Raw genomic sequence first — 27,695 nt, 5'->3', positions numbered from 1 at the left:
ACCCGCTGTGTGTTCCTGCGTCCGTTGCAAGGCCCCTCTGCCGGTGCTCGTCGGCTGGGCGCGAGGCGGAGCTGAGGAGAGTTGGCGCGTGCCGGCAACGTGCCGGGGCTTGAGGCGGCGACGGGGAGATGGAGCCCGACAGCGCGGTGAGGAGCCGGGAGCGGTGGCAAGGCCGGTTCCCGGGGGGCTGGGGCGTTCTCCGGGGAGAAGGCAGAGGGGGGCGGCGGGTGGGAGTGCAGCTGTCCCGCTAATGCGCCCCTCGCTGAAGGCGGCGGCCGTTGCGGGCTCGGCCCCAGCGCCGCGCGAGTCCGCCATTTGCTTTGTGGTGTGGTGTGGCGGGCTGGGGGCAGCCTCAGTTGGGCTAAACCGCTCGCCTCGAGTGCGCAGCGGTACCTGGTACTTAGGAATGATGGGTGTCTGGTTCATGACGTTGCGGGATATGAACTGTGAAAAAACGGGCTGTTCAGGGAGTAAGGTGGGATTGATATTTAGGTATTTGTGGTGCTTGATTGCCTGATTGTGGATGTGTTCAACATGAAAATGAAAATTTTATCAATTCGGTTAAAGAGCAGTTGCTAAACGCAAGAAATAACCGAGAAAAGTGGCTACCCCATCCCTGGCAACGCTCAAGGCCAGGCTGGACAGGGCTTGGAGCAACCTGGTCTAGTGGAAGATGTCCCTGCCCATGGGGGACATGGAATTGGATGAGCTTTAAAGTCCTTCCAACCCAAGCCATTCTGTAACTCTATGAAAAAACATAGATGTATATACGTATCCATACTGTTTAAGGGGAAAAAAAAATCTAAAAACTGTGTTTAAAGACCTGTAGAAACTCAAATTATTTGGTGATGTGCACGCAGATCTTTTAATATTGGGTTTTTTTTACTTCTACATTGGCATTAAAGAGGAAATTATTTTTGAGACAGTTATCAGAATACAGATTTTAACATTTTAAATTGGGGTTTACTGTATTGGGAGTTCACAAGTGACGTGTTCAATTCCTCATTTCTTCCATTTGGGATTTGGGTTTGTTTGACTTTTTTTAATGAGACTTAAAACTCTTGGCTTGTATAGAGAAAATTAAATTTGAGATCCTTGAGGTAAAGAATGTCCTTTGGCTGTGGTATCAACTGTTAATTGTAACTTTATAGTTAAATTTTAGTGCTGTACACAATTGCCAGATGAATATACAAGTAGAACACTGTATTCGGTGTGAGAGATGAAGAAAGTAACTTGATTTATCACCCTTCAAAAGTTGTTCTTTACAGATGTTCCTCCTTCTAAAGCCTTTGGGACTGTAGTGATTATGATTGTTCCTTGCTTGCAAGTGATGGGTTTGGTTGGTTTGGTTTTGTGTTTTCAGGTTAGGCACTACTGTTATGGTAGTGTTCCCAGTAGGAGCAATGCAGTAGCTGCTTGCCTTTTACTCTGGGCTCTTTCCTTAGTGGTACTGTCAGGACACTATAGCCTACAATTTGTTTTAGTAAACTTTGATTTAGTTTAGTTTAGTTGGGGACAGACCAAGAAAAACCACCATGGCAAAAATGTTCTTGAAGTCTCTTGCAATTCTTACTGGAGAAGTATGGTGATGGCACTATATGGCTGCTTTACAGTTATGGTTAGGATTGACTATGCAGTTTCCAGTGGAATGGGAGTCTGTATTTTTTCCCAGTTCATATGTGGAAGTTAAAACATCAGTCAGGCTTCACTGAATAATGGTTTCCATGAAGTTCCCACTGTACTGTGTCCCTTTCCTTTACCAGGGCAAGGGCAACCTGGTAGTTCTTCCACAGAGAGAATTTCTGTTTGAATCACTGTGTACTGTGTTTGTAGGCCAGAAGGGTGTTGAATTAAAAGACTAGTCTTCAAGAACTGTTATCAGGTGTAATGAGCTTGTTGATTTTATATGGTGGAATTTTGTGTGCTTGGCACTTGGAAAATCAAGTAGAAGCAGTTGCAGAGGATCAGAGTTTTGTAGATTGTGTGTGTGTGAGAGAGTGTAAGTTGAGTTGAAAAGGCCTTTTCTGTATGGGTTTAAGCTAAGGGGTTTCTAGTAGACATAAATTAATCTCTGAAATAGATTTCATAACTTGGGATTCATACAGCAGGATGCTGTGCAAGCAGAAAAACTAAGAATAGGCCCTAAAAGTCTCATTCAGAAAAGTGTTAAAATGAAAGTTAAACTGAAGACAATAGTGTATCACTAAGTTATTGAATTGCTTAAAACTAAGCTTATGTTTAAATGCTTGCTGATTTGCATTCTGAATAAAAAATACATGGTTCGTGTTCAGTTATTCAGCATTTGCTGTGCCTCCCAAAAAAAAGATTTTTTTTTTCTGTTGAGAAATCTATGTGTAAGATAACTGAAAATATTTGAAAATATTTTCCTTCCATCAGCAGACACCAAATCAGATGCAAACAGAATCTTTATATTCATGTCCCAACACTGCGTCTCCAGTGCCATTAAATAGTCTGACCAGTACTCCAAGGTTTGGAACAGTTACTCCAAATCGCGTCTTTGTAGGAGGAATTGATTTTAAGGTATTTCTTCCTATTTTTCTACTAAATGATAATTTGTATAAAAATCAACAGGAAAAAAATGTGGGATACAGTCATGTGTGTTTGTTCAGGTGGTAAAGTGCCCTTCACTGCAATGTTCAAATGAGCAGTAGAGAATAAAACATTAAGCCTTGATTCATGTAACTGTACTACACAGTTGTCCATTTGTACACCTAAATGCTTTTGATATTACTGGTTCTTCAGAATTTTCTCTTTTTCAAAGAAGATGGCTTTTGTCATCAGCAGAGTTTATGGTAGAAAAATATGTAGAAGCGTTTTTATTGTGTAACACTTGATGTAATTTAATAAACTGTGACCACAGTGTTAAAGATTGAACAGAACAAATGTCAGTAGCTTCTGTTCCTCTAGCACTTTTCTTCCAGTTCATACAAAGAAGGAGCTACAGTGCATGTATTCCTCAGTTACCATAGTAATTTTCTTCAGAGCAAGTGTTTGTTTTAAAACAAATATTAAATCTTCTCTGGGCAATTTACAGTAGTGATCTGGATTCTTAGAATGCTCGTGCCTTCACATATGCCCTAAAAACCTCAAAGAGCAGTGAATATTGAACCATTTTGATGTTCAGTTGCTTTCAATGGTTGTGACAAGATACGTACCAGATCTTCAGATCAGCTACTCTTTTTTTTTTTCTTTCTTACCACTTCAGATTAGGAGTTGTCATTGACTTTTGCAAAACATCCTTGATCTGCTTAGCTGTTTCTTTGTTCCCACCAAGAGTATATTCTTTGTCTTAATCCTTCTAGGCTGAGGACCTTCTGAGTGGTGACTCAGATGAAGAGGAGGAAGAATGACAATTTTGCATAATAAACACAAGAAATTCAAGGTTCTTCTGGCTCACTTGGATAATTTATATACAGGCGTTCATAATTAAGGCGATGTTGTACAGGGTCTTCAGTATATTTGGGCTTTGGCAAAGAGGCACAGTAGCTTCTTGCATTAATAGTAAGCAAATTACTAGAGCTGTAAAAAGATTTGTCTCACTTTCTTGATGGCAGCTTAAAACACTTATTCTGCATAATATATCAGTATTTTTGTTAATTGGCATATTGTTCATTTTGAAGCGTCTCTTGACTTCATGGTTCACTTGCTATACATCAAAATTTATTATGAATCTTAATTGCAACAACAGGAATTAAGTGTGTTTGTATCTGTGAACATAAAGGGATTTCATTGGGAGAAGAAACAGAAGGTGTGAAACCACTTACTGACATTTTAGCAACTCTTCCAATTTCTATGACTTAATATCAAGTACAGTTTTAAATTTCTGTTCAAATTGTAGGATATATATGTCATTCTTGGATTGTTTTCTGATGGGCTTCTTATGGCAAAAAGCATTGGGGTTTGGGGTATTTTTACCCCAAAGGTCTTAAGTTAGCTGGGGGGGAGGGGTGGTAAAAATCTATTTATTTATTTTTGTGAAAAAAGGAGGCACTTAATAGAAGATTATTTGTTTTCCAACAAGCTCTTTTATTGTTTTACCAGTTGGTCTGTCACTTTAGCAATGATTGCTTTTTACAAGAGGAAGCATCTCGCCTTTTTAAATTTAGAGATATAAGTAAGACAGGTCACAGTTGGGTACTTTTTCATCTTGGCCTGAAGAACTCTTTCTTCAGTGGTGTACACCCTGCCTTTCATAAGAATTTGACAAGTACCTTTGTCCTGTCGTGAGCAGGAAAAGTCCTGAATATGTTTCTGTCAAGCTTTTGGATACCGTGTTTGTCCAGATACTTGCAGATTTTCACTGTGAATCTTAGAACAGTGTTTCCTTCTTATTCCCCTTTAATACACTGCTCTGCAGATAAACCTTTGGCTTTCCAAGTTTACAGTCATGTGTAACCATCCCTGATGTCCTTGAGGTGTTGAACGACACTTTCACCACTGATCAGTCTTAAAGGCTCTTTGGTTGTTTCTTGGCCTATTTTAGCCTTCAACTCTTTTGTCATAGGCTTTTTTGCTCAGCTTGTGAAGCAGCTGTGCTACATGTAACCTGGAGCTTAAAAAAAACAATCTCCCAGAAATGAGAAATTTAATCTACAGGCCTTTTGTTTCTAAGCAGATAGTTTTGGTGTTCATTGCAGATGTCCTGGGGTCAGCAGTAGCAGTGCTACACCAGCTACTGCACCAGCTATTGAGAAAAATGACTGCTACTGCTGAATCCCGGACAGGAGAAAATTTTAAGGAAAGGAAAATCTTCACTGTGAGTCTTTCGAACATTGTACATGCTTTGCAATGTGCTTTGTACGTTTTTATGTGCAAACACTACAGCATATGCTGCACAACTGGTCTATAGAAACAATCAGTTGTTTGCCTGAACCTGTTTTCCTGTGTGCACAAGCTTTCACACTTCCCTTTAGGTGCAAAGTGTGATCATCTATTCAAGAGAATGGTTCTGGACTCCAGAATTCTTTTGACCTGTTCATGATGGATAGTTTCTCAAACAACAGCTTGCAAGGAGAAGACACAGTTACTGAGCCATAATAAAATCTTGATGCGTTTCACACCTACTCAGTGCACTTCTATCTGATGTTTCTCCTCCTATCTGATGTTTCTCCTCACGCTTTCAGAGCGACTGGGTATTTTCTAGTGTTTCAGTGCCTGAACACTCGGATTAACTGGGGAGATAATGTTCTACCATCATTGCTCTCTGCTGGACTTGGGTGTTACAGCGAGCAAGCTGCATTATTTGTTTTTGTAAAATGTGTCTGGAGGGTCGAATTCTTCAAAAAGAGCATTAATTTCATATTCTTTCCAGTTATGAAAGTTGTTCAAATTAGGTTTTGTTTCTACTAAGTTGTTCTTGTTTCTTAAACTTGGATGAAGCAGCTAAGCCTTTGATGTGCAGGAGGGGATATATAAAATTGTATACACACAGTTAATAAAAGTCGTTCACTTAAAGGTAGAGTAGTACTTCTCATATAATTCTTCAGCGAAAAATATAGCTGAATATGGAAATTGGTTGAGGCATATAGGCATCTATGTATGTAAGTGTACTTCTTCCAGCATTAGGTACAGTATTAACTAAGGACCACGTAGAACAGAACTTTAACATCTGAAATATGATGTTTAGGGCACTCTATTTGATATATGCTTACACAGTAGAAGAAAACTGATTCATAGAAGGTAGGTAAGTGTTCACATAGCTGTTACATTAGGAACTTGTCTTACTTCATGCATACTCAGAAGCGAACTGTTTCCTCCATGGGGATTTAGAACATTCTCCATTAAAAGGACCTTTGTTTTCTTAATTTATAATGGCAAGTTTCTGTGGTGTGTGTATACATATCTGCAGAGTCTTATATTAAATGTACTTTTGAAAGAGGGATTATAGATTAGATGAATTTGACCATTAAGTTGCTGTTGTTTAGCAGGGATCTTTTTCATATATGACCTATGCATATCCTTTCTGGAAGCCTGCATACTCTGCTTCTCTGAAGTTTGAAAGCATCACAGTAATGTTTCATATTGTAAATAGCACTCTAGTATGTAATTTATGGAAACTAAAATTCACATCTAGTAAACATGCTTCAATGGTCTTGCCTGTAAAAGTTGTTATGTAAGTCCACTAAAAGGTAAGTTATAATATTTTAGTGGCTTTCTAGCATTCGTGGTGTATGTAAAAACGCAGAAATTAAATAGGAGCTGTGAAGGCTCATACATGGTAATTTTTTTTTTTTCTATCCAGAGTTATCAGTAGTTTGTAGAAAACTTTATCCAAAGTATATCCATTAAAAATCTTACAGTAAGTATTCATTGAATAAAACAATATGCAAACCAACTTCTTTTTTTTTTTTTTTCCCCTTCTTGATTTACTGTACTAGACTAATGAAAACGATCTGAAGAAGTTTTTTGCTCAGTATGGCAGTGTGAAAGAAGTGAAGATAGTAAATGACAGAGCTGGAGTATCAAAGGGGTTGGTATTGTAGGATAAGTATGTTGTGGGAATTGAAAATATAACAGAAAGCTGACTGACTATAGTAGATTTGATTATGAATTCCATTGCTCAGAATATTATTTGTTTTGTCATTGATGTTCCCCATTAATCCATGTATGCAAAAATGTGTTCTTGCCCTTTAACATCTACATGTAAATGTCTTTGTAGTTCATAACTGTAAAACTCTATACTTACATTATTATAAGATGAAGGTGTGTGCAGCTAGGACAAAATCGGTAATCCTTTCAGGGTTTTCTTATGACAGTATTTTAAATAGATAACCCTAAAATAGTAGTTTAGTTATTAAACATGCGTATTTCTACTACTGAAAGCCAGTGCGGAAAGGAGCCGAAGAATGGAGGAAGAGGCGAGGTACATCTGATTATGCTGGAGTGCATGGCAATAATGTGAGACTTTTGTGTGAAGATTTATGGAACAAGAACATAGGAGAGAAATTTGATAACGAATTGTGACTGCAGAAAAGGGAATTAAGACTAGAAGTCAACAATAAAAGAAATGCCAAAGAGCAGATCTGAAGAAAGATTAAGATTGGGTAGTAAGGTTATTGCTAGAACCCAACTAATGCAGTGGTCAAGGAAGTAAGATGAGTAACTGTACTGCCACAGAACGGTGGAAAGAGGGCTGAAGCAGAAAAGAATGTTCATGAGAATTTGTACCTGTAACAGTTCACTTTGGTCAGAAGCTCTCTTCTGAGCAGTAAGTCTTTGGTGTCTGAATCTCATCATTTTATACTGCCATAATATATATCGGCAAATTACATGCTGAGCTGCAGGTCTTAGCATAGCGTGCTATACCTACATGGCACGTTGGACTTGGTTCTGCTGTCAGATCTATTACCAAGCCTCTTACCCTTTTACTAAATTCCAAGAGATACCTGAGACTTGCAGTACATGTGTCCATATAATACAATAACCAAGAATATCCAATTATTATGCAGTTGTGATTGCCAATATATGTCTCACAGAAAAATGTTGGAAAATAATTGGTTTCAACAGTGTTGGTATTTCTGTTGAAATCCAAGCAATCCATTGCATCTCATTGACAAGTGATTTAAGAAACTTCAAGGGTTTTGTGACTGATTGTGTCTATTAGTTTATTGTCCAGACAGCACATAGAATGAAAAGTCTGTGTAGATAAGGTCCCAAGCTAGGTAAATCGTCTCTGTGTTCTTTGAACTTGGAAATGTTTACAAATCTGTTTAGAGAAGGCAATGGAGGAAAAGCTCGCAGATTTAAAAGTCAAGCTGGTCGAAGTCTTATTGGGCTCTCTACTCAAATAAGCATTTTTGAAAGTACATGTGTTGTGGTACAGACCTGAATTATAAGATGAGATACTTTGCACAAAGCATGTTCGATGGCATAGGTTTGTGGGAATGAATTGAGGGGGTTTGATACAGCAGCAGTTTGTGCAGAAAGTCTTTTTGATTTGTTGCAGTAGTTACAAAGTATGAGAACACACAGAACTCTTGCTTAATGCTAGTCATGTGAAGAATGACAAGAATAAATCATAGATAAACACTCTCTGCATTGCTGCTTGATCTGAGAACTCAGTATAGTGGGTAGTGCTTGTGCAAGTATAAAGCATTCACTGAATGCAAAGCAATCATTGAAGCAGGTGGGAGCTTTGCTGTGAAGTACAGTATAGAAAAAAATAACATCTCAAGTGTTTCATCAAAGTCTTTGTTTAGTAGAAATGAAGGAACTAAAGATACACACTGAGTAACAAGAGCAATGCGGAGAGAGGTATGTGTAGCTTTCCACAGGGGCTGCTCATTCACTTGCACTATATGTCAAGAAATGATGTGCAGTGTATGTAAAAAAAAAAAAAATAAATAAAAAATTCAGAGGGTTAGCTTTTATAATTCTTATTTAGGTATGGCTTCATTACTTTTGAAACTCAAGAAGATGCACAGAAGATTTTACAAGAGGTAAGTGATAGTCCCCATTATGTTTATCTCTTAAATTAAATACTTAATTTAATATTGGACACTAACTAGCTCTTACTGGCTGGCCGTATTTTGTTTGTCAGCTTGCATTTGAAGGTCTCTTCAGTCTGGTCTGTGTAGTTGAGAAAATGGCTTAGAGAGACCTAATACAAGATTTAGGCTGAGGTCTTCTGGAACTAGGGGAAAGAGTTGCCAGTTTGTAGTACAGCTCTTGACTTTGACATACAGTCTTTACTTCCCTACTCTGTATGTGGTCCGTTGTGCATATAGAGCCATAAAGACTCCATCCTTCACAATTGCTTTCATTTGCTCTACTAGAAAATAAATTGCTGTCAAAGCTTTGTTGGGCGTTGGGAAGATAACTGCTGTCTTTCGTGCAGACATGTTTGATTGCCAGAGCTGATGTAACTCTCTAGTGGTAAAATGAAAAGATGCTGCTGAGAATCATAGGTACCAGTTGTTAGTCAGGAGGCCCCATGAGGAGTAAGTAGTACTTGAAATTACTAAGAATTAAGTTTGTGTATGTAAACCCTTTAAGTTAGGATAGAAAAGTAATTAGTATAGCTTTGGGGGTTTTTGAGATGCACTCTAAATAAAAAGCAGGGGAGGGTGAAACCTAATGAGTGACTTGTGTATGTCTGATTTTGTTTCTTTCATGTCTGTGTAGAAAACGTCTTCTTTCTTTAATTCTAGGCTAAAAAACTTAATTATAGGGATAAGAAATTGAATATTGGTCCAGCAATCAGAAAACAACAAATACGGAATCCTCGTATGTATTTTTACTTGCATTTCAGACTGAACACTTATGTAAGAGGGGTACTGATAAGTTTTTTGTCAGATTACTTCTTTATCTTGATCAAGTAAGCTGTTAAGATTTTTTTGGGGGGAGACAGAACGAGGTTTTATTCCAGAGAAGATGACATCTCCTGCCAGAAGCAGTTTTATTTCTGTAATAAACAACTGAAAAAGTAGGATATGAATCACCAACCTTTAAGGGAAGCTCCATCAGGTTTTGGCATACCAGGGCATGTTGTTCTGTTACTCCACACTAAAGGCTGTGTGTCAGAGCTGTAAAATACATTCCTTTTGTAAGTGCAGCAGGGAATGAGGTGTACTTTTGTAACTTTGCTGTAGTAAAAAAAAAACCTCACCCCACACTTCTGCTCATCTGCATGGGGATCTCTCCCTTTATTTGAATAATGATGGCTGTCAGTACCTATTAGAGTACTGACTGTGCAGGTGAAACTCTGCTTTGGGATCAACCCATGCTGGCTTACAGCACCACCATAATGGCAGCATTGCTGAGAAGTATCCCTGTTGCTGACATCTAGTTACCAGTATTTACTTTTGCCAGGCCATGTACCATCACAGAAACAGACACAGCCACATGGTGTGTGTGCTGAGAGAGGAGGCAGTACCTTGTAGTGAAACAATTTGGTTATTTTTAGTGCTTGGGTCCTGTATCAGCTAAATATGAGTTTGTGGAGGTTACCAGTTAAAATCTCCTACAATGTGAAGTTATCTTTGAACATTTGAATGTCAAAAAAATACATGTATCTTTGGTGAGTAATTTATATGCATGTTATCTTTTGTACCCCTTTCCCATCTACCTCTGGAGATGTCCTGTGACCATCTGCTTTGATGATTTTGTGTTTGAGAGGGAATTGAGATGGCACTAAGCACGCTGCTCCATGTTCTTTCCTTTGAGTGCTTTGCTCCTCTACAGATAAAAAGTGACCTTTTCTTCTTTTTTATGGCCTACAAATGTAAAAAAAAATAAAATTTTCCGGTAAGTAAACTTTAAAATACTAATTTCAGGTTCTACTGTAATACCAGAAGCTGCTACAATGTACTTAACTACATCAAGTGGATATCCCTACATATACCATAATGGAGTGGCTTATTTTCATACATCTGAAGTTGCTTCTGTTCAGCAGCCATGGCCAGTAAGTCAATTATTTTTGCATATGTGCTTTTCTGTGGACCAGGATGAATGCAGTGTTTTGAAGTCCATGCTGCTTCCAGTTTCTTAGGATGTGCTCATGTTTGATGTTTAAATGGCTTCCTTGTATTAGCCTGTTTATTTCATGTTTTTAAGTATTACTAATTTTATTGGTCTTCTGCAGGGGACTTTTGCTTTGATATGACCCATAGGACAGGGTAGTTCAGAATCAGTGTGGGCCCTGCTGCAGGAGAAGTTTTGTTTTTTCTAAGGAGTTTCTGGTGCTTTTGACTGCTGATTGGCTCCATTTATTATTCCTCTATGAATGAGGTGTTCTTGGGTGTAAATTCTTACACTGAGGATGAAAAGAGAATGTAGTACTAGATCAAGAAAGCAAACCTGAAATTGGGTTATTTTACAGTCATTCATACTCTTTTTCAAGAATAATAATTTGTTTAGAAGGAAGATAATTTGATAGATTATTTGCCTTTAGTAGCCTTGGGGACCTTAGACACCATTCACAGACATATATGAGTGGAAAATCCCTTCATGTTGGGGAAAAACTCAGTGGAAAAATTAGTAATGAATAAAAACAAATTTCCCAAATTTCTGGCTCATATCCACTGTTTCAAACAAATAGCACTGAATCTTTTCAATTACAAATTGCGCACAGTAGGCTTTACTAGTCAGAACTACAGGTTCGGAGGGCTGTGTTGTCCTCTATCATGGCCATACATTTTTTGCCCCCCTTTCTTTCACTGATTTCTTTTTGAACCTAAACTGGGCCCACACAAAACCCAGGCAGGTTTCAAGCTCCTTAAACTGGCTGACTGTCAAATCAGATGAATGCTGAGTCTGGTGTGAGGTAGAGAATGGGAAAGGGAAGCTTGTGTTGGGGCTGTGGAGAGGGTAGGAAAACATCAGTGACAGCTTAGAATGCTTTAAGTATTTACAAAAAAATGTATCTATAGTCAGGGTAGTGGATGGCCTTAGCATTTCTAGATGGTGATAGCCTAATGCTTTCTGGAAAGAACTAAGTAAATACACCAAAGATGGTTGTTTCATCTCTAATGTAGTCCCTTAGAAACAGTGGCTTTGAAGAATCTAAGTGTAAGTTAAATCCATTTTCAAAAGAAAGGGGAGATGGCTCAGCATTACAGTACTCTGGAACTGTTCTTAGTAGAAGTGGTAATTCATTAAATTGCTTCATTAAGACTTTAACGTCTTTCTTTTCAAGTCGCGCTCTGTTTCCAGTTCACCTGTGATGGTGGCTCAACCCGTTTATCAGTCTCCTACATACCAGTATCAGGTACCTATATGAAAGTTGTCTTCTAACCATCAGTATTCCTTCCAGTCATGGAGTTTTATTTGCAGCACTGTCTTGGCTCTGTTTATTCTTAGGAAATAAAAAGATTGTTCAAAATAGTCATATAAAAGAGATTTTAATTTCACTTAAGATCTTTTAACTATAATATAATTTATTCTGCCTATGTAACTGTGAGGAAATGTAATAATTAAAATTTTGTTTGGTGTTGCTAGACAACTGGGTTAGTATAGTATCATCCTTAATTTTTATAATCTAAGCCAAACTCCTGCTCAAAGCAGGGCTTGGTAGATCAAGTTTCTTGGGAACTTGTCCAATTGAATTTTAAATATTTGCAGGGATGGAGTTTGCACAACTTTCTGGACAGCGTTTTCTGATACTTGATACTTTTACTGTGAGAAGTATTTTCTTTTCAACTAGTTAAAATATTCAGTGTTCCAACCTGTGTCTGTTGACTCGTGCTCTGAACACCACAGGCCAGAATCTGGCTTAGTCATATTTATGCTGTCATCCCTTAGCAGCACCCCTCCTGCCCTTATCCTTCTCAAGGCTGAACAAACCCAATCCTCTCAGCATCCAGATACATCTGTTCTCTAGTCCCTCCATCATCTTGGTGGCCCACTACTGGATTTATGCAGTATGTCTGTATTTTTAATGTGTATTGGCAAGTTAAGTGCTTTCTGTATCTTCTGTTTTTTTTTAATTAGCCATGCTTCTTAAGATGCTTCAGTATTTTAGAAGTTAATGAAATGCTAGAGTCAGAAGCTGAGTGGATGTAGGTGAAACCAAGTTCCTGAATTACTTGGGGGCTTAATGAAAATCATATTTTGTTTAAGTATTGATTATAGATTAAAGATGGTTTTGACTCTAGCATGTTGGGAATTACAATAGGTGTATGCATATGTTCTTAATCACGTAAGTAATACTGGTTTTTTTTTTGAGTTTAGGCACCAGCCACCTGTGTTCCAAGTCAGTGGCAGTGGCCTGTTCCACAGGTAAATACAGTTTCAGTATTTTAACATTAGTTTGCATCCAGTTTAAAAGTCTGGTGCACTTACAGTGAACTTTACCAGTATTCACAACACTTAAATGTTACCAAAACCTGAAATAACATTATTATAGCATTTATTGAAACATCAGATACAAATCTGACATAAAGGAAGCATCTTCCCCTCCTTTCTCCCTCTGGCAAAAAGTCTGTATGAAATTATCTAGTAAGTTCTCAGAAGCAGGTAAAAACTGCCATATTTTGCCTGATAGGAGAAATGAGTATCAGCTAGCTTAATAACTAACTGTGATGTTTGATTGGAGTATTACTAGTAGAAGCATGTAGACATACAAGTAGGGTGAAACTAGACCCAGACCCTTGAAATATGAGGAAGAACTTGAAATTGCTAGCCTGGTAATTCTGGGGGGGGAGACTGTTGGTTTTGTGATCTCTGTAGCAGAGGAGCTTAATATGGAAATCTTGACACTCAAGGAACTTGAAGAGTTTGAAGCTGAAAGGACTAAGTCGCTGAAGATTGAACTGTTACAAAGCATCCTCATTACTTCAGTAGCAAGCAGCCTTGTCCAGTTATGGCCATGTCATCTCTATTAATAGATGTCATCTGCTGCTTTGAAATCTGGGCGCTGAATTACAGAAATACTGCGGGGTTTATTTTAAAACAGAATGCTTATTATTTCAATGTAACATTTTTACAAGGTTATACTTGTTATGTTTCTGTGATCTTGAGAGTGTCAGTTCTATGTATTTTAGGATTTATCTAACAATACTCTCCAAAATCTGAAAAATGTGTAAAAGCTACAGGACATTTTTGTTTTATCCTACCAACTTCCCCTTCATTTGGTCTCTTTAGGTTATCAAAGGTTGATTTGACACTTTATTTGACTGTTCTCTTTGCTAAATATTCATGAAGATAAAACTTTAAAAGAATCTTTGGTGTTCATAGTGCATAAATCATATTATTTATGAAAGTAATGTGGTTTATTTCAGTCTGCTGTCTCTTCACCTTCATTCTTGTATGTGCAACCATCTGAAGTCATTTATCAGCCGATAGGGATTACCCAGGAAAGTGGATGTGTACCTCCACCTCTCCTTGTAGAAGCTGCAGCTCCAGAGGTATTTTTATAAAAACTTTACTTACAGTTCAAGCTTTTATGTGCAATTGAAAAACATTCTTTTGGTTGAAGCACAGGTAGTTCAGAGCACTTAACATCAACTATTCCCTGTACTTACCCCCACAGTTAATGCTCCTGCTGTTAAATCATTTCAGTTGTCCTCAAGAATATCTCTTCAATTTTCTAGGAGGATGCTTTAATTTGAAATATTACAGAGGGGTCACAAGTGTATGATAGATAGCAGTATAAAAACTAGTTGGGTTGTTTTGTTCTGTTTGAAAATAACAAGTAAAATGGGAGTCAGACTCTTCAGAATGCTGGATTAGTATATCCAAGCCGTAACAGTTTCCTGAAGTTACTCTTTTTCTCTGTGAGCAGAAGCTCAGTTTTAAATACTCTGAAGATCACAGTATCGCAGTATCACAGTATGCTAGAGATTGGAAGGGACCTCGAAAGATCATCTAGTCCAATCCCCCTGCCGGAGCAGGAACACCTAGATAATGTTACACAGGAATGTGTCCAGGCGGGTTTTGAATGTCTCCAGGGAAGGAGACTCCACAACCTCCCTGGGCAGCCTGTTCCAGTGTTCCGTCACCCTGAGAAGAAGTTTCTTCTCAAGTTTAAGTGGAACCTCTTGTGTTCCAGTTTGTACCCATTACCCCTTGTCCTATCATTGTTTGCCACTGAGTAGAGCCTGGCTCCATCCTCGTGACACTCCCCCTTTATATATTTATAGACACTTATAAGGTCACCCCTCAGTCTCCTCCAAACTATAGAGACCCAGCTCCCTCAGTCTTTCCTCATAAGGGAGATGCTCCACTCCCTTAATCATCTTTGTTGCCCTTCGCTGGACTCTCTCCAGCAGCTCCCTGTCCTTCTTGAACTGAGGGGCCCAGAACTGGACACAATATTCCAGATGGGGTCTCACCAGGGCAGAGTAGAGGGGAAGGAGGACCTCTCTCGACCTACTAACCACCCCCCTTCTAATACACCCCAGGATGCCATTGGCCTTCTTGGCCACAAGGGCACAGTGTTGGCTCATGGTCATCCTGTCGTCCACTAGGACCCCCAGGTCCCTCTCCCCTACACTGCTCTCTAACAGGTCGTTCCCCAACCTATACTGGAACCTGGGGTTGTTCCTGCCCACATGCAGGACTCTACACTTTCCCTTGTTATATTTCATCAAGTTCCTCCCTGCCCAACTCTCCAGCCTGTCCAGGTCTTGCTGGATGGCAGCACAGCCTTCTGGCGTGTCAGCCACTCCTCCCAGCTTAGTGTCATCAGCAAACTTGCTGATCAGAATAAATGAAGTAGTTGAATGGTTAAATATTTTTCTTTTCCTTTTTTTTTTTTTTGCTTTTATATCAGTAGCATTTCTAATGTTTCTTAAGAGATATTTAATATACAATAAAGCCATTTCTTTATAATTAGGTATTAAAAATGAAAGTAAATAATTTGCTACAGAAAAACTCAATATAAAATTTTAAGTGTATTATGATTGGTACTTTTCCTCTTTGATAATTCATTTCTCATTAACAGGGATGTCAAAATAAATGATAAATTAGGACAGTAATCGAGTATTTTTACAAAAGTTGAAGAGTATTTTTATTGCTACAAGAGAAGTTCCAAAACTGGTATTTCAAACATCTTAAGTGGCAAATCCTGACATATTTTAATTTAATTTCCCTATAAAGGTATTGAATAATACAAGACTTTGGTTGTTGGAGTTTTTCTTATTTTTTGTTTAAATGCATGTAACTCAGTGTTTATAAAATCATAAATATTACCAGTGCTATTATTTTACTTTTTGTATTTCATAAATTGGATATCAGAGAAATTTTGCAGCCTGTGAGCACTTAAGAAAATAATCAAATAGGTTAAGGAATATTTGGATGTAACATGCTCTCAGTTCACAGGTACACATTTTGTTGATGTTAAAGGAAGCAGTATGGAAATTAAGAAGCTGGTATAAAATTCAAAGAAAAGCCTGTGTCTTATTTGTATGTAAATGTGATAATGCTAGGAACTGTATTTCAGTGTGCTAATCTACACATTTAAACACTGCTCCAATCAGAGGTGAGTGAAATGGATTTATGGTAGTGTGATACATCTGTCAAAGACAGTGATTTTTGACACTGCTCTAGATAAACTGATTTTACCAAACTTTAGTACAGTGGGGAAAGTAGTTTTTTTTAAATACTGAAACTTTGTTTTTTATGAAGTCAGTATTTTAAATGTTGTTTGAAGTTCTAAGGAATCTAAATTCATGTGAAAAGTTTGTAAAAACATACAATTGTGAAACAAGTTTTTCTGCTTTTTTTTTATTTTTCTGTAATACCAGGTGTATTCTGATCACGGAGTTCAAGCGTCACATCACCAGCCTATTGTTCAGAATGCTATAGCCATGCCTGCGCCTGTGAGTATCAAAGCTAGTTAAAGCGGACATTTTACTACCACTGTCCCCATTCTTGAAGGGGAGCAGTAAAAGAAGAGGGGAAGGTGACAAAACAGTGAACCTCATTAAGTTCTTTGAAGTGATAGTTACAAATCCTTGTCTCTGGGTCTTGGGAAGTTGAATTCATTACTTGCAGCCTTACATAAGCACCTCATATTGTGGAGAGGTAGGTTTTTGGATCATGGAGCATGAAAAACAATGCCGGTTGGTCACCCATGGGTATTTTTTTGTGTAATTCTGATTCTTGAATGGCCATTCTAAAATGTGATTCTTCCATGTCACTTAATACAAGTTGCTGGGGGTTTTGGGGTTCCAGTTTAAGATCCTTTTGCGTTAATCAGTAAGGTTGTTGACACAACATGAAATAATGTCTAAACTACATTTAGCCTAGATTTGCTTGACAAGAAAGGTGTCTGTAGTTTTACTTGATATTACAGCACTTAGTCGTCTGTGAAAGATGCTTATTCAACTACAAATGGCAGACTGGATATGAATGAATCAAAACCATGTTATAGGCATTTTAGTTTGTTTTTAAATATTTTTACATTTTCTTTTGAGAAAAATCTTTTTTTTCCAGATTGTTGTGTAACAATAGCTACTAAATACTTCCAGTAGAGGGGGCTGTAACATTAAGTGGTGTCTTGGAATAAAATGCAAGTACTCTAATAAAAAAAAAAAAAGCTGAATATGAATTTGAGACATGAATATCTGAGTGATTCATATTTTTAAGGAATACTTAAAAGGGAGTTGGTGTAACACAGTGATCATAATATCCAGTTTATATTCTAACAGTGTATGAAAACACTTTAAAAAGCAATAGTAATTTCAGAATGAAAAATGAGTGAATACTTACTGTATCATAAAGAAGCTTTTTCACCTTGAAACTTGACTTTTATTATCTTTCCTAGGGCCAGGGCTATACGAGCAAGATAGCATGAAGTAAGTTACAAGGTAGATCTAGAGCACAGCAGCTCTTCCTCTTCTACAGTAATTGCCATAGTACCATGCTTTGCCTTATAGCAAAGGCAAAGAAGTTTACCTTGTGATAATGTGATAAGTTACATGTATATATGCATGCATAGTCAAAGCATGTTTGGTTACTGTGGTATAGGAAATGAGCTGCAAATTCATATTCTTACTTATCTCCTGATACAGTATTTTCTATGTTTATTCATAGCTTTAGAAGTGATTTCACTTAACAGCCAAAGCTGGCATAACCCAGGAATTCATTCAATTTTCCACACCACCCATTTCCTTGTGCTGGTAGAGGTTTTTGTTAGCCGCTGTGGTATACCAGGTCAGGGAACTGATGTAGTTGAAGATGAAGCTCTACTCCCTCCAACCAAAAAGGGTTAACTTACACTTGGTTCCTGAGACGGGTTTATCAAGCAACTACATGAGCTCTTGTATGTATACAAGACATTTGGGATAGGGTAGAGGAAGTAAGATTTGTATTAGCAGTGCAGATTTAAACTTGAGGAAAGTGAGTATGAAATTGCTGATCCTGTCTATTCCTTCACTGTATTTCTTGCTCATTCTTACCCATTCTCTTAAAGTTTGTTACCTGTAATTGAAACTCTGGTCTGCTCACGTCTCGAGTAGATTGACAGATACAGTTAAACCCTTAAAATTGTCAGAATTCAGCAAGTCTTTCATTAATTACAGGATGATGCCAAGTTGGTTTTTACAGGTTTTAGTTTTTAATTAGTTATTTAGCTTCATTTAGTAGTAACTAGTAGTTCTGGAATATAATTCTTCCTTTTCAAATTTCACCTTACCTTTTCACATACCCGCTCAAAGCTTTGAATATATCCTACATATAACAAGCAGGATCAGCTTGCATTGTGTCTGTTACTGTAGCTGAGCACTCAACAATGGTTGGGTTAAAAAACAAGGAGCAAATGTTGACAGCAGCCTGCCATGTATTAACAACTGGTTGTGTCATTACCACCTGCTCCCCAGCTTCACAAAAATGCTGGTCTTGTTAAAAATACCCGAACAGATGTGTCTGCTGCTTCAAAATTGCCAAATAGTGGCCATGTGAGAGAGAGCAGATGCCTAAAGTAACAACCTTATATGTGCGAATTGCCTCCAGTACATTAGGAATTGTGTTAGGAATAAACATACACTTTGTTCTAGGAGCTCTAAGTCATGAGAGCAGGATGGGTACAGCTAGTAGCCAGATACTGTTGGCAGTTGTAGACTTCTTTGAGGTTTCAAATGCAACTTAAAACAGAGTGTGCATTACAGTTTTATTTTAATGACGTCACAAGGTTAAGTGAACAAAATGGATGAAATCTTTGCTGAGGAAGAAAATAATTCTAAGTTTGTTCCATTGCTGTTGTGGATGTATAAAAAGAGAAGTTGGTTCACTAATGGTATAGCAGCTAACAAAGGAGGCTTCAGTTCTGGCAATTCCCTAACTTATATTTCATTCTCTATTCTACCACTTATATAGCTTTTTGGTGATGTGACTTTTAGTACAAAATCTGTAATAGCCTTAAATGAAAAGTAGAAAAACACATTCACCAACTTCCAGCTATAGTTTATTTTTTAGATCCAAATTTTGATATTTCAGATCAGGCTTGAGTCAAAAATAGTAATCCCCTCCCCTTGCTCACGTGTTTGCTAATGATCCTGTGTATTTACTTGAAGATGCCTTCTTTTGGTGATTATTGTGTGTTTTGTTCATGAGTTTGTGGAAGTAATTTCATTTTAACATCTGTACAAATGGCTAGGGTTGACATTTGTTTTTAAAGGCTGCCAGGTAACACTTCTTTTTTTAGGAAGCCGGGATGTGGGGTTCATCTCTGCTGGATCTTGTGCAGTGTTTCAGAATCTTGGAGATTAATGTTTGGATGCTCCTAGAGGTCATCTATGAGATTCTGTTCAGTAGCAAGGTCTGTGTGGTCTACAGTAACAGCAGAAACTTGAGGGAAGATTGAAATTCACATGCTTTGGTTTCAGGTCTGGGAGAAATACCTGTGAGTTAAATTTTTGTTTTGGTGGTTGAGTTCTGAGGCACTGGCCTGGTAAATACCTACTGGATAGTGTGTGTGTATGAGGGAGATCCATGAGCAACACAGGCCTGGGGGAGCTGAGCAACATAACTGCAGTCTGCATAAACTGAGCAAAGGTATAAAAGGTGGACATGGAGGTGGGGAGGGTTTGTTCTGTTGTCTCATACTTTTTGTGTCTTTCTATTCTCAGTCATCGTTTCCAGGTACAGTATATGTGTCAGAGGTAGGCATGGTTCCAGGCTGTCTGAGTTTTTTGCTGTTTATATGGTCTGTGTCCAACAGAATGTTTTGGCTGACATACAGGATTATACAGTGTCTTTTCCTATAGGAGACTTTTTAGGTCCCTGGAGGAGGTGTTCTCTTTATTTGAGCTTGGACATTTAGCTTTGTTGGGGAGAATCAGAATTTCTAAACTCTTCACTCCTGTCACCACAATAGACCAGTTTTAGTTGACAAAGTCTGACGATCTTCCTTATTGCAAATCTAAAAGTACTGTACACTAAATTGGAGTGCACAGCTATAGTATTTCTTTAAAGCTTACTCTTTAAATGTAATAAGTATTTTCATGTGTTTTCCTGAAAACCTGATTGAGTCCTCTAACAATAAGAACCTATCAGTGACAGAAACATACCCTGGTTTTCCGATTTGTTTGCATGTTTGGTTCATTTCACTACTTTGTTCTCTATTCCCCGCAATTTTTTTTTTTTTTTGATAGCATTAAAGTTGGGGGTTTTTGTTGTTTTTTTTTTGTGTGGTTTGGGTTTTGGGATTTTTTGGAGGGAGGAGGGGGGTGTTGGGGTTTTTTTGGCTGTTCTTTTTTTTTTGTTCTTTTTTTTTTTTTTTGAAAAGTCTGACATATTTTTTTGTTGTTGTTTGATGAGCAATTCCAGTCTACAGTATATTGTCCATAATTACATTGCTTCTAACTGAAAAGGCAGAGGGGAATCTTCCTATGTCAGAATTAAGGGTATTGGTAGTATAGTTCATGTATATGTGCATTCAGATCTTAATGGTGCATGATGCTAAAACTTTGGCCTTTTGATAGTGAATGTCCTGTGAATTTAGCTGAACTTGGAGCACTCCTTTTTTCTCTATAATGAGAGTAATAAGGTAAAATTTAGGTTCTCTGTGTGTATAATACACTTAAATATACATGTGTTTATATGTGTTCGTATATATACACATGCATCTGTATATACATAAATTGTCTTTTTTTTGTAAGAGGAAGTCTTGGTGTAATCATTTTGGGAAGAGCATAGTAATTTTATGCTAGTACTTGTACAATAAGTAGTGTGTTATTGTATGATACTCCATCTGGAGCAAAAAAATAAAATCTTACAAAATATTTTCTGTATAGGTAAGTTGTTTTGGATTTTTTTTCCACTTGCAGTGAAACGAAGAGAGAGAATAAAACCTTTGTTCAAAGTTACCTTAGTCTCAGACACATGAATCCAAACTTTAAGGTTGGAACTAGATGATCGTAAGGTCCTTTCCAACACTAACCATTCTATGATTCTATGACATATTTTAACAAGACATTTGTCACCAGCTGCAGTAAAGTCCATTGCCTGTAAAGCAGGTATTTTAAACACCACCAAAACCAAATCTGTTAATTTAACATTAACATTGAAAACTGTAGATGGCATGCTTTTTCTTGCATTGTTCCATTCTGTGCTCTCTTTACAATCTTTTCTTTTTCCTTTTTTTTTAGTTCTAATAGTTTGTTCTCATTCCTGTTTAGTGGGGTGTCTTCTTTTGCTTTCTTTGATCTGTATGTTCTTTCTCTCTTTACTTGACAGACACTATGGAGCATTCAGTATTAAGCCATTTGGGCAGCTCTCGTCTGCCTGCACTGATTTTTCTTGTCCTGTCCTTCCTATGTGGCTGAGATCCATCATCACCATAGCAGCTCGCAGCTGCCTGCTGTGGAACTTGCGGTCAGTTGTTTCATTACAATTTGTGTCCATTTCGTATCTGATAGGCTTTGAACAGCTCAGTGGTTTGTAACAGGGGCTTGCTATTGGTTAAGGTGTGATTCACTGTCTGTCTATGTGTCTGTGTGATTTATCTCTAGATGTAGCTTTGAAAAAATATTAGAAGCTTGCTGAGGTGAAATTGAGCATAGTTCTTTTCTTCTGGGACCAGGCAATAGAGAGGAGAAAATGTATTTGTTTCCTCAATATTCTCATAGGAGTCAGCTGAAAGAAGAGTAAGAGAAATAGATTGGGACTGTAAGGTTGATGTAATGAAAGCTAAAGTGAGCAGGGAGACTGGCACTAGATGGTCCTGGAAGCTAGATACTTAAGAAAGCAGCACACAGCATGATGCAGAGCTAGTAGATGGTGGAAAGAAACTGAAATCCTGAGATTCAAGTGGCTTGAATATCCTGATAGCAACATAGGAGTTACAGCTGGTTGCATTAGGAAACTGTCAGAGCCAGAAAGGAGGTTAAAAAGGTGGGTAAGGTTAGCAAAACAAAAAAGTTAATACTGAAAAGGCTTGAGCTTGGAGAATGAGGTTAGAAAACAGGGCTAGTTAGTCTGTCATATGGCATAATAGGACTGAGAAGAAAGGACTCAGATTGGTTAAGAAGGGAATAGAACAGATGGGAGTTCCACAAGTGGGATACAGAGCAGCTGAGATAGAAAGGGAGACTGTAAGAGAATTTGATCATAAGAAATAAAAACAGAATACCATTCTAGAAGCTGTTCTTGTCAGCACCTAAAATGGTAACCCTGTTTCCTGAATCTTGCCATGTCTTTATCAGCAACTAGTGGCGTCCACTGACATATTACTTAATCACAGCCAGTTGCCTTTCTGTTGGTTTACAAATAGGACAGCTATCAGTTATTCAGCTCAAGTCTTACAAGTCTTGAGTTTTAGCTACTAAAAGAAAATATGTTAGCATTATTATATTCCCATAGTAACATTACAGAGAATGCAAAAGTAAAAAAAACAAAACAAACATACAATTCATTATAATAGTTTTGCACTGTAGCATATTATAAAAGTACATTTTCCCTGTTCAATTATAAAGAGAGTACAGTTGCTTTAATAACTTGGTACTTTTACTGAGGCTATATGATCAATGAACAGAACTTGATTATTTTTGTAAGTAAATTAATTCTTAACTCATTCTAAGATTCCATACTTGTAAATAAAGGAAGATATTTCTTACCACTGTTGACTTCACCTATGTGAATGGAAATCCGCTTTTCCTTTTTGAGCTAAGTCTGTCTAGCTGACGCAGTATCAAACTGGACTGTAAGTTTTTATTGAAGCATTATTAATGAAGTAAATAGGACACCCTTTGAAACAGAAGAAGCAACACAGTATTTCTATTTCTCTTTAGGAACTGAAGCTGCATTCTGTGAGAAGAAATTTTTCACATCATTCCTCTGAGTCTGAAACCTCAATGCACATGAAGTCCCCATTTCATCCTAGACACGATTACAGAATGGAAGATAAAATTCTCATACCACCTTCTACAGACTGTAAACCAAATTTTATTTTCTTTTAGCTATCTACTACCTATCACACGGAGCAGATATTCTTCCTAACTCCTAACGTTTGCCTGAAAGTGCCAAAGTTAAATAGTACTCCTTTTTGTAAAGTAATCAAATGAAATATTGTAGTTTGGACAGGTAAAAACATGTGAAACCATAATTTTTATCCTGCATTTCCTTTCTTAGTAAAAATACTGTTACAGGACAAAATGGGGATTTCTGATACACAGCCTACTGTATAAACTTTGTTTACTAACATAGATTGAAAATCAGCATATTTTTTATTAAAAGGGAAAGTTAACATTTAATTTCTGGATTACATGAACTTTAAAGATACGTTAGTTACATAGTAAATGCCATTTTCCCACATACTGACAGCATTTATGTGCTGCTGATTGAAGTCTGGTTATTTAAATCTGTGCATTTTAATTCCAAAAGAGTTTGCCTACTTTTTTTTTTTTTTAACAATTGGTATTCTTCACTTTTTTAAGGTGTATAACTTATGTATCATTTTAGTACTTGAGAATAATAACTTTTTATGATAAATTTGGATGTCTAGTTTATTCTCATATGAAGCTGACATGTTTCTTGTGTATGATAAGCAATAAATTTGGATTTATGGTATGTTTTTAGATGTAGAAAAAGGCAAGATTTAACTTATTGCTATTACAACACCGTTGAAAACTTCTCCTTGCTTCTTTTACTTTTTTCTGTTGTCTGTGCCCAACTTAGGTACTCCCTGGCAGTATCACAAGTTGAGATTAAATACTGCTTCCTCTTCAGCTGCAGGGAGATAGCTTTCTCTTTTTTGACTTGCTTCTCCTCTCACCCACTAGAATTGCATCTGTTTTATAAAAGGCTGATTCCTCAAAGATTAAAATACAGCCTCTATTTAATAGGAGTGCAGGCTATAGCTTATCACTTCTGTAACACTGAGGTCTTTATGTAAATATCCTTCAGCTTTTCAATTTTATCTACTCTATAGTAATATGGGAGTTATCTTTTTGTGGGGCTTTTTTTTGCTTGAGCTTTTTTAATTATTTAGGCATCTTATAGAGTGGGCACTGCAGTCAGTAAATATCTGTGTATAATATGTAAATATATTTAAAGATTTATAGCAGTTACTAGCATTTTTTCATATTGTGCAGGAAGAGAGGTGGACTCCAGTTCTGTTCTTATGCTGTTTGCAAATTGTTGTGAAAGGAGATGCCATGTACCATGACTTGGTTGCAAGTTTCTTCAAGTGACTTTCTGCCTTTTGTTAGGTAGAAAAATCTGCACAAATATAACTTAATAGCTTCTATTTTAAAATACTTGTTACTATAGCAGCTGTGGGGGGTTGTTTTACCAATTCATATAAAAAAAAGATACACAGTTTATTGGATACATGGGGATTTCAGCCCATTCTTGAGGGGGGAAATAATCATCTGCTGTAGATTGTTGTGTTTCTGAGCCATTCTGTACAACTAAAAACACCTGTCCAGTTGTTCTTCCATTCGATACGCAGATTTTAGAATTCATCAACATAAATATATTACAGGCATCTTGGCACATTATGACAGTAATAGATTTCCATGGAGAAATTTTTATATAGTCAATTATTATATTTTTTTAACGAGGTGATGTCTCTGAAGGTGCAAAAGAATGGTTCTTAGAGCCTTATTTATTGTATCATGAAACAAATGCGCATTGACCCAGAGTTCATAATACTTAATCCCAGGTCCTTGCAGGAAACTCCTTTCAGCTGAGGAACTAGCTTGCAAGTTTACAAATATTGTGCAGTCACATGCTATCAGATTGTGGCTCTAGTCCAGATACTCACAGAATGTAGTTTATTTCCATTAATTGCTGCAGATGTTAAATTGTTGATAATGAGTTGATCCCATGGCCCTTGTTTCAGAGAACATTTACTTTGGTTTTACTTGCATATGCACTTGATCATTTGGGAAGGATACTCAGTGTTAGGCACATAACTGTACCTGCAGCATTCTGCTGTGGGTCCTGTAACATCGCTGTGGAGGTACTGTTGGATTTGTATCACCAGGTCTTAACAATGCTTCATGTTGACTTGAGAAACCTATAAGACACCAAGATGATGCTCTTCATGGTGGCTTTCCTCCAGGAGCCATAGGTCACTGTAGAAATACTGAGAGCTCTCTGTTGATATTGTAGCTTATTTTTCTTCAGAATGCTCGCCAAGAATGATGGCATAACATCAAACCAGTCATAACTGAACCTTTACGTTTCCAGTGGTTGCGTTTTTCTGCCGACGAAATTGAGGCACAATAACTGACTTCTGGAATTCCATTATAGGGACACACAAATGGTATATGGTGTGAGAGAACTACATTGTTTCCTCAGGTAGAGCCTACAGTTGCATTATCTTGATGTTCTAGCATTCATGGCTTTTTTAATTCTCTTCAACTACACAGTTTTATTCTACTGACACTGAAAATTTCCGTAATGTGGGAGATTCTCGTCTTATATGCAAGTCATTTAGTTAACTGCAGCTGCTAAGTGCCCGGTCCCTCGCCATTTTTTTGGGGGCTGGCGAAGGGTAACATTCTCTTGGGTCTTCTGCATTTTCCTGTTGATAGTTACAAGGCTTTACACTTGCACATCAGATTAGAACTGTGCCCTATGGGCATTCAGTAACTAACAGCAAATAACTGTCTTTGTGCACTACTTGTTACATTCATGCGTTAGCAAACTAGATCAGTTTTCTGGCTTTCACCCCTTAGAATTTAGAGACCTGGCTAGTATTGTTATCTACAGAACTAGTTGTTACAGTATTTCTACCAACCGTTGTCTATTTCATGTTATGTTTATATGGCAAAATGCTAATGCTAACATTGTCTATAAGATAATTCTGAATAAAAACCTGTAGGCAGAAAAGTTCCTGAAGTTACCTCTCTCCTCTATTTTGTTTGATCGAGGACTATTTTTCATGCATTAAGTAGAATTCTCTAGTTCACTAATATCTTTGGTTCCTGCTGCTTCTAGTGTAAGCATCAGAAGTGCATTCATCGTCCTTGAAAATCTATTTACTTTTTTAATTGGGAATTCTTTGTATTGTGAAATTAATTTTAAAAATAGCTGATACTAAGTAAATGGCTAAACTGCATTCTAGCAGTAACTGAGCAGAAAGTAGTAGAACACATGGCTCCCTTGAATCGTTTTTCTCTGTTTAACATAGTTCTGAAGTGTAGGCTTGTAAATAGTTTTTTATAGCAAAAGTCACTGTAAAATAGGTTTGTAATGTTGGAAGTACTACAGTAGTTTTGATTCACCTGTATAAAAGTTTCTTCTGTTTCCTATTTAAGTAAAAAACATACACATTCTAAATCAATATTTTAAGAATCAAAAATACAATGCTAGTGTGTTGATACATGTGTGTGATCCTATATGTAATCCTTGTACACTGTTATGCAGAAAATCCAAATAGCTATATAGAAAGCAGAACAGTAATGCTTTTAACAATATTTAATAATGTAGCCAAGATGTAATGGGAAACTGTAGGTCTTATAAGGCCTTCTTTGACTTTTGGGTCACAAACAATTTAAAGAAGTATTGAAACTAATTTTAAGGGCCCGATACGATCATATTGTACCTCTGTCAGTGGTGCTGTAGTCTACATAAAGTGTGTATATTAAAGGCAAACTGAATGCTGTCCATAATACTTCCAGTTGTTTTTAATTGGATAAACCAGAACATCCAATTTCATTCTCAAATGTGTGACTTTTAGTTGATCATATGCCTGGGTTATTTGAAACTATGTGGCAGATGCAGATGATCTAGCTACTGCAGCTTTGGTAAGCGAGATACTGTTGATATGTAAAATAATAAATTTAAGAGAACTGTTAGTAATCTTAAATCTAAAGCTCTTTATGTTGATGATACTTGTAATATAGCAATAATAAACAAGTTTTTGAAGTTTAACTTCTAGTAAAGTTGTGGGTTGGTAACTAAAAGTTTTAATTCACATTGGTCAGTGTTTACCGTTTGGATTGTAACTTTTGCTTAATGGTAGTATTGATGAGTATGGGTTTAGAAAAATATGGAAAAATGACATTGAACTTTTATCATTAAACTGTGCTTATGCAGTCATTGAAACAAACTGTTGTCATCTCTCTTAATTATTTTTAGAACATTAAGTTAAATGCTATTGCAGAAAAGTCAGCTTTTTCGGCTCAAGTCAGCGTGTTTAACAAGACTGGTCCTGGTACATTCACAAAATTATTCCTTTAAAGGAAAAAAAAAAACCTTTAAAGGCTACCAAGTAGCATTCAGAATGAAACACCACTGCTTTCTTAATATATTTAAACTATGGATGAAACAGCTTTAATCAGATCATTCTACACGAAGAAGAACTAAATACCAGTGTTATGTTGAAGCAATAGTTCTTGAGGATGGGGATATGAAAAATATTTGACAATTGAATTGCAGAATTTTTTTTATGGAATTTTTTTATGTTATTATCCTGTCCCAAGCAAAAACTTTACATTTGCCTTGAGTCATAAAGTAAAGGAAGTAAGCCTGAAAGGAACTGTGAAGGTCAAAAGTGTTGTAATTTGAGATGATTAATATTTGGGGGGAGGGGGGTAATGCATTGGTTTTGAGTCCTGTAGCTGTTCACATAGCCACAGTTTCTGAAGAAATCTGAGTAATTTAACTTGGGTTTGTGATTTGTCCCCTTGTGTCTTACTGTGTCTATGTTCTGTTTAAAAATATTCTGTCAGTGGTAACTGGTCTACAACCAGTGATAATGGTGACTTTTTGAATTTCCTTTTTAAGAGGTGCTCAGATGTGCTTTTTCTAAGCTGCAGACATGGTAGGTTATCACCCCAAGT

General features: G+C 37.1%; 1 protein-coding gene across 5 annotated transcripts; it reads left to right on the top strand.

The window, feature by feature from the left end:
* Positions 1-26,952, top strand: BOLL (boule homolog, RNA binding protein). Of its 5 annotated transcripts, none has more exons than XM_062619699.1 (13): positions 1-146; positions 2,398-2,541; positions 6,399-6,490; positions 8,405-8,459; positions 9,171-9,246; positions 10,296-10,423; positions 11,657-11,728; positions 12,691-12,738; positions 13,740-13,865; positions 16,206-16,280; positions 17,228-17,258; positions 21,139-21,276; positions 22,692-26,952. In XM_062619699.1, the coding sequence occupies exons 1-11, from the start codon at positions 129-131 to the stop codon at positions 17,255-17,257; spliced, it is 864 nt and encodes a 287-aa protein (XP_062475683.1). In that variant the 5' UTR covers positions 1-128; the 3' UTR covers position 17,258; positions 21,139-21,276; positions 22,692-26,952. The 5 variants fall into 5 exon arrangements, with proteins under 5 accessions (XP_062475683.1, XP_062475682.1, XP_062475686.1 ...); XM_062619698.1 differs by having other exon boundaries at positions 17,228-17,270; XM_062619701.1 differs by lacking the exon at positions 1-146 and adding an exon at positions 364-396 and having other exon boundaries at positions 17,228-17,270.
* The last annotated feature ends 743 nt before the right edge of the window (positions 26,953-27,695 follow it).

This window comes from Pezoporus occidentalis, unplaced genomic scaffold (genome assembly GCF_034315485.1).
Source record: "Pezoporus occidentalis ecotype Australia unplaced genomic scaffold, CSIRO_AGI_Poc_V1 ctg213, whole genome shotgun sequence".
In the NCBI taxonomy this organism is placed as follows: domain Eukaryota; kingdom Metazoa; phylum Chordata; class Aves; order Psittaciformes; family Psittacidae; genus Pezoporus; species Pezoporus occidentalis.
The sequence above is the reverse complement of the archived record's forward strand: the minus strand, read 5'-3'. Positions and strand labels throughout refer to the sequence as shown.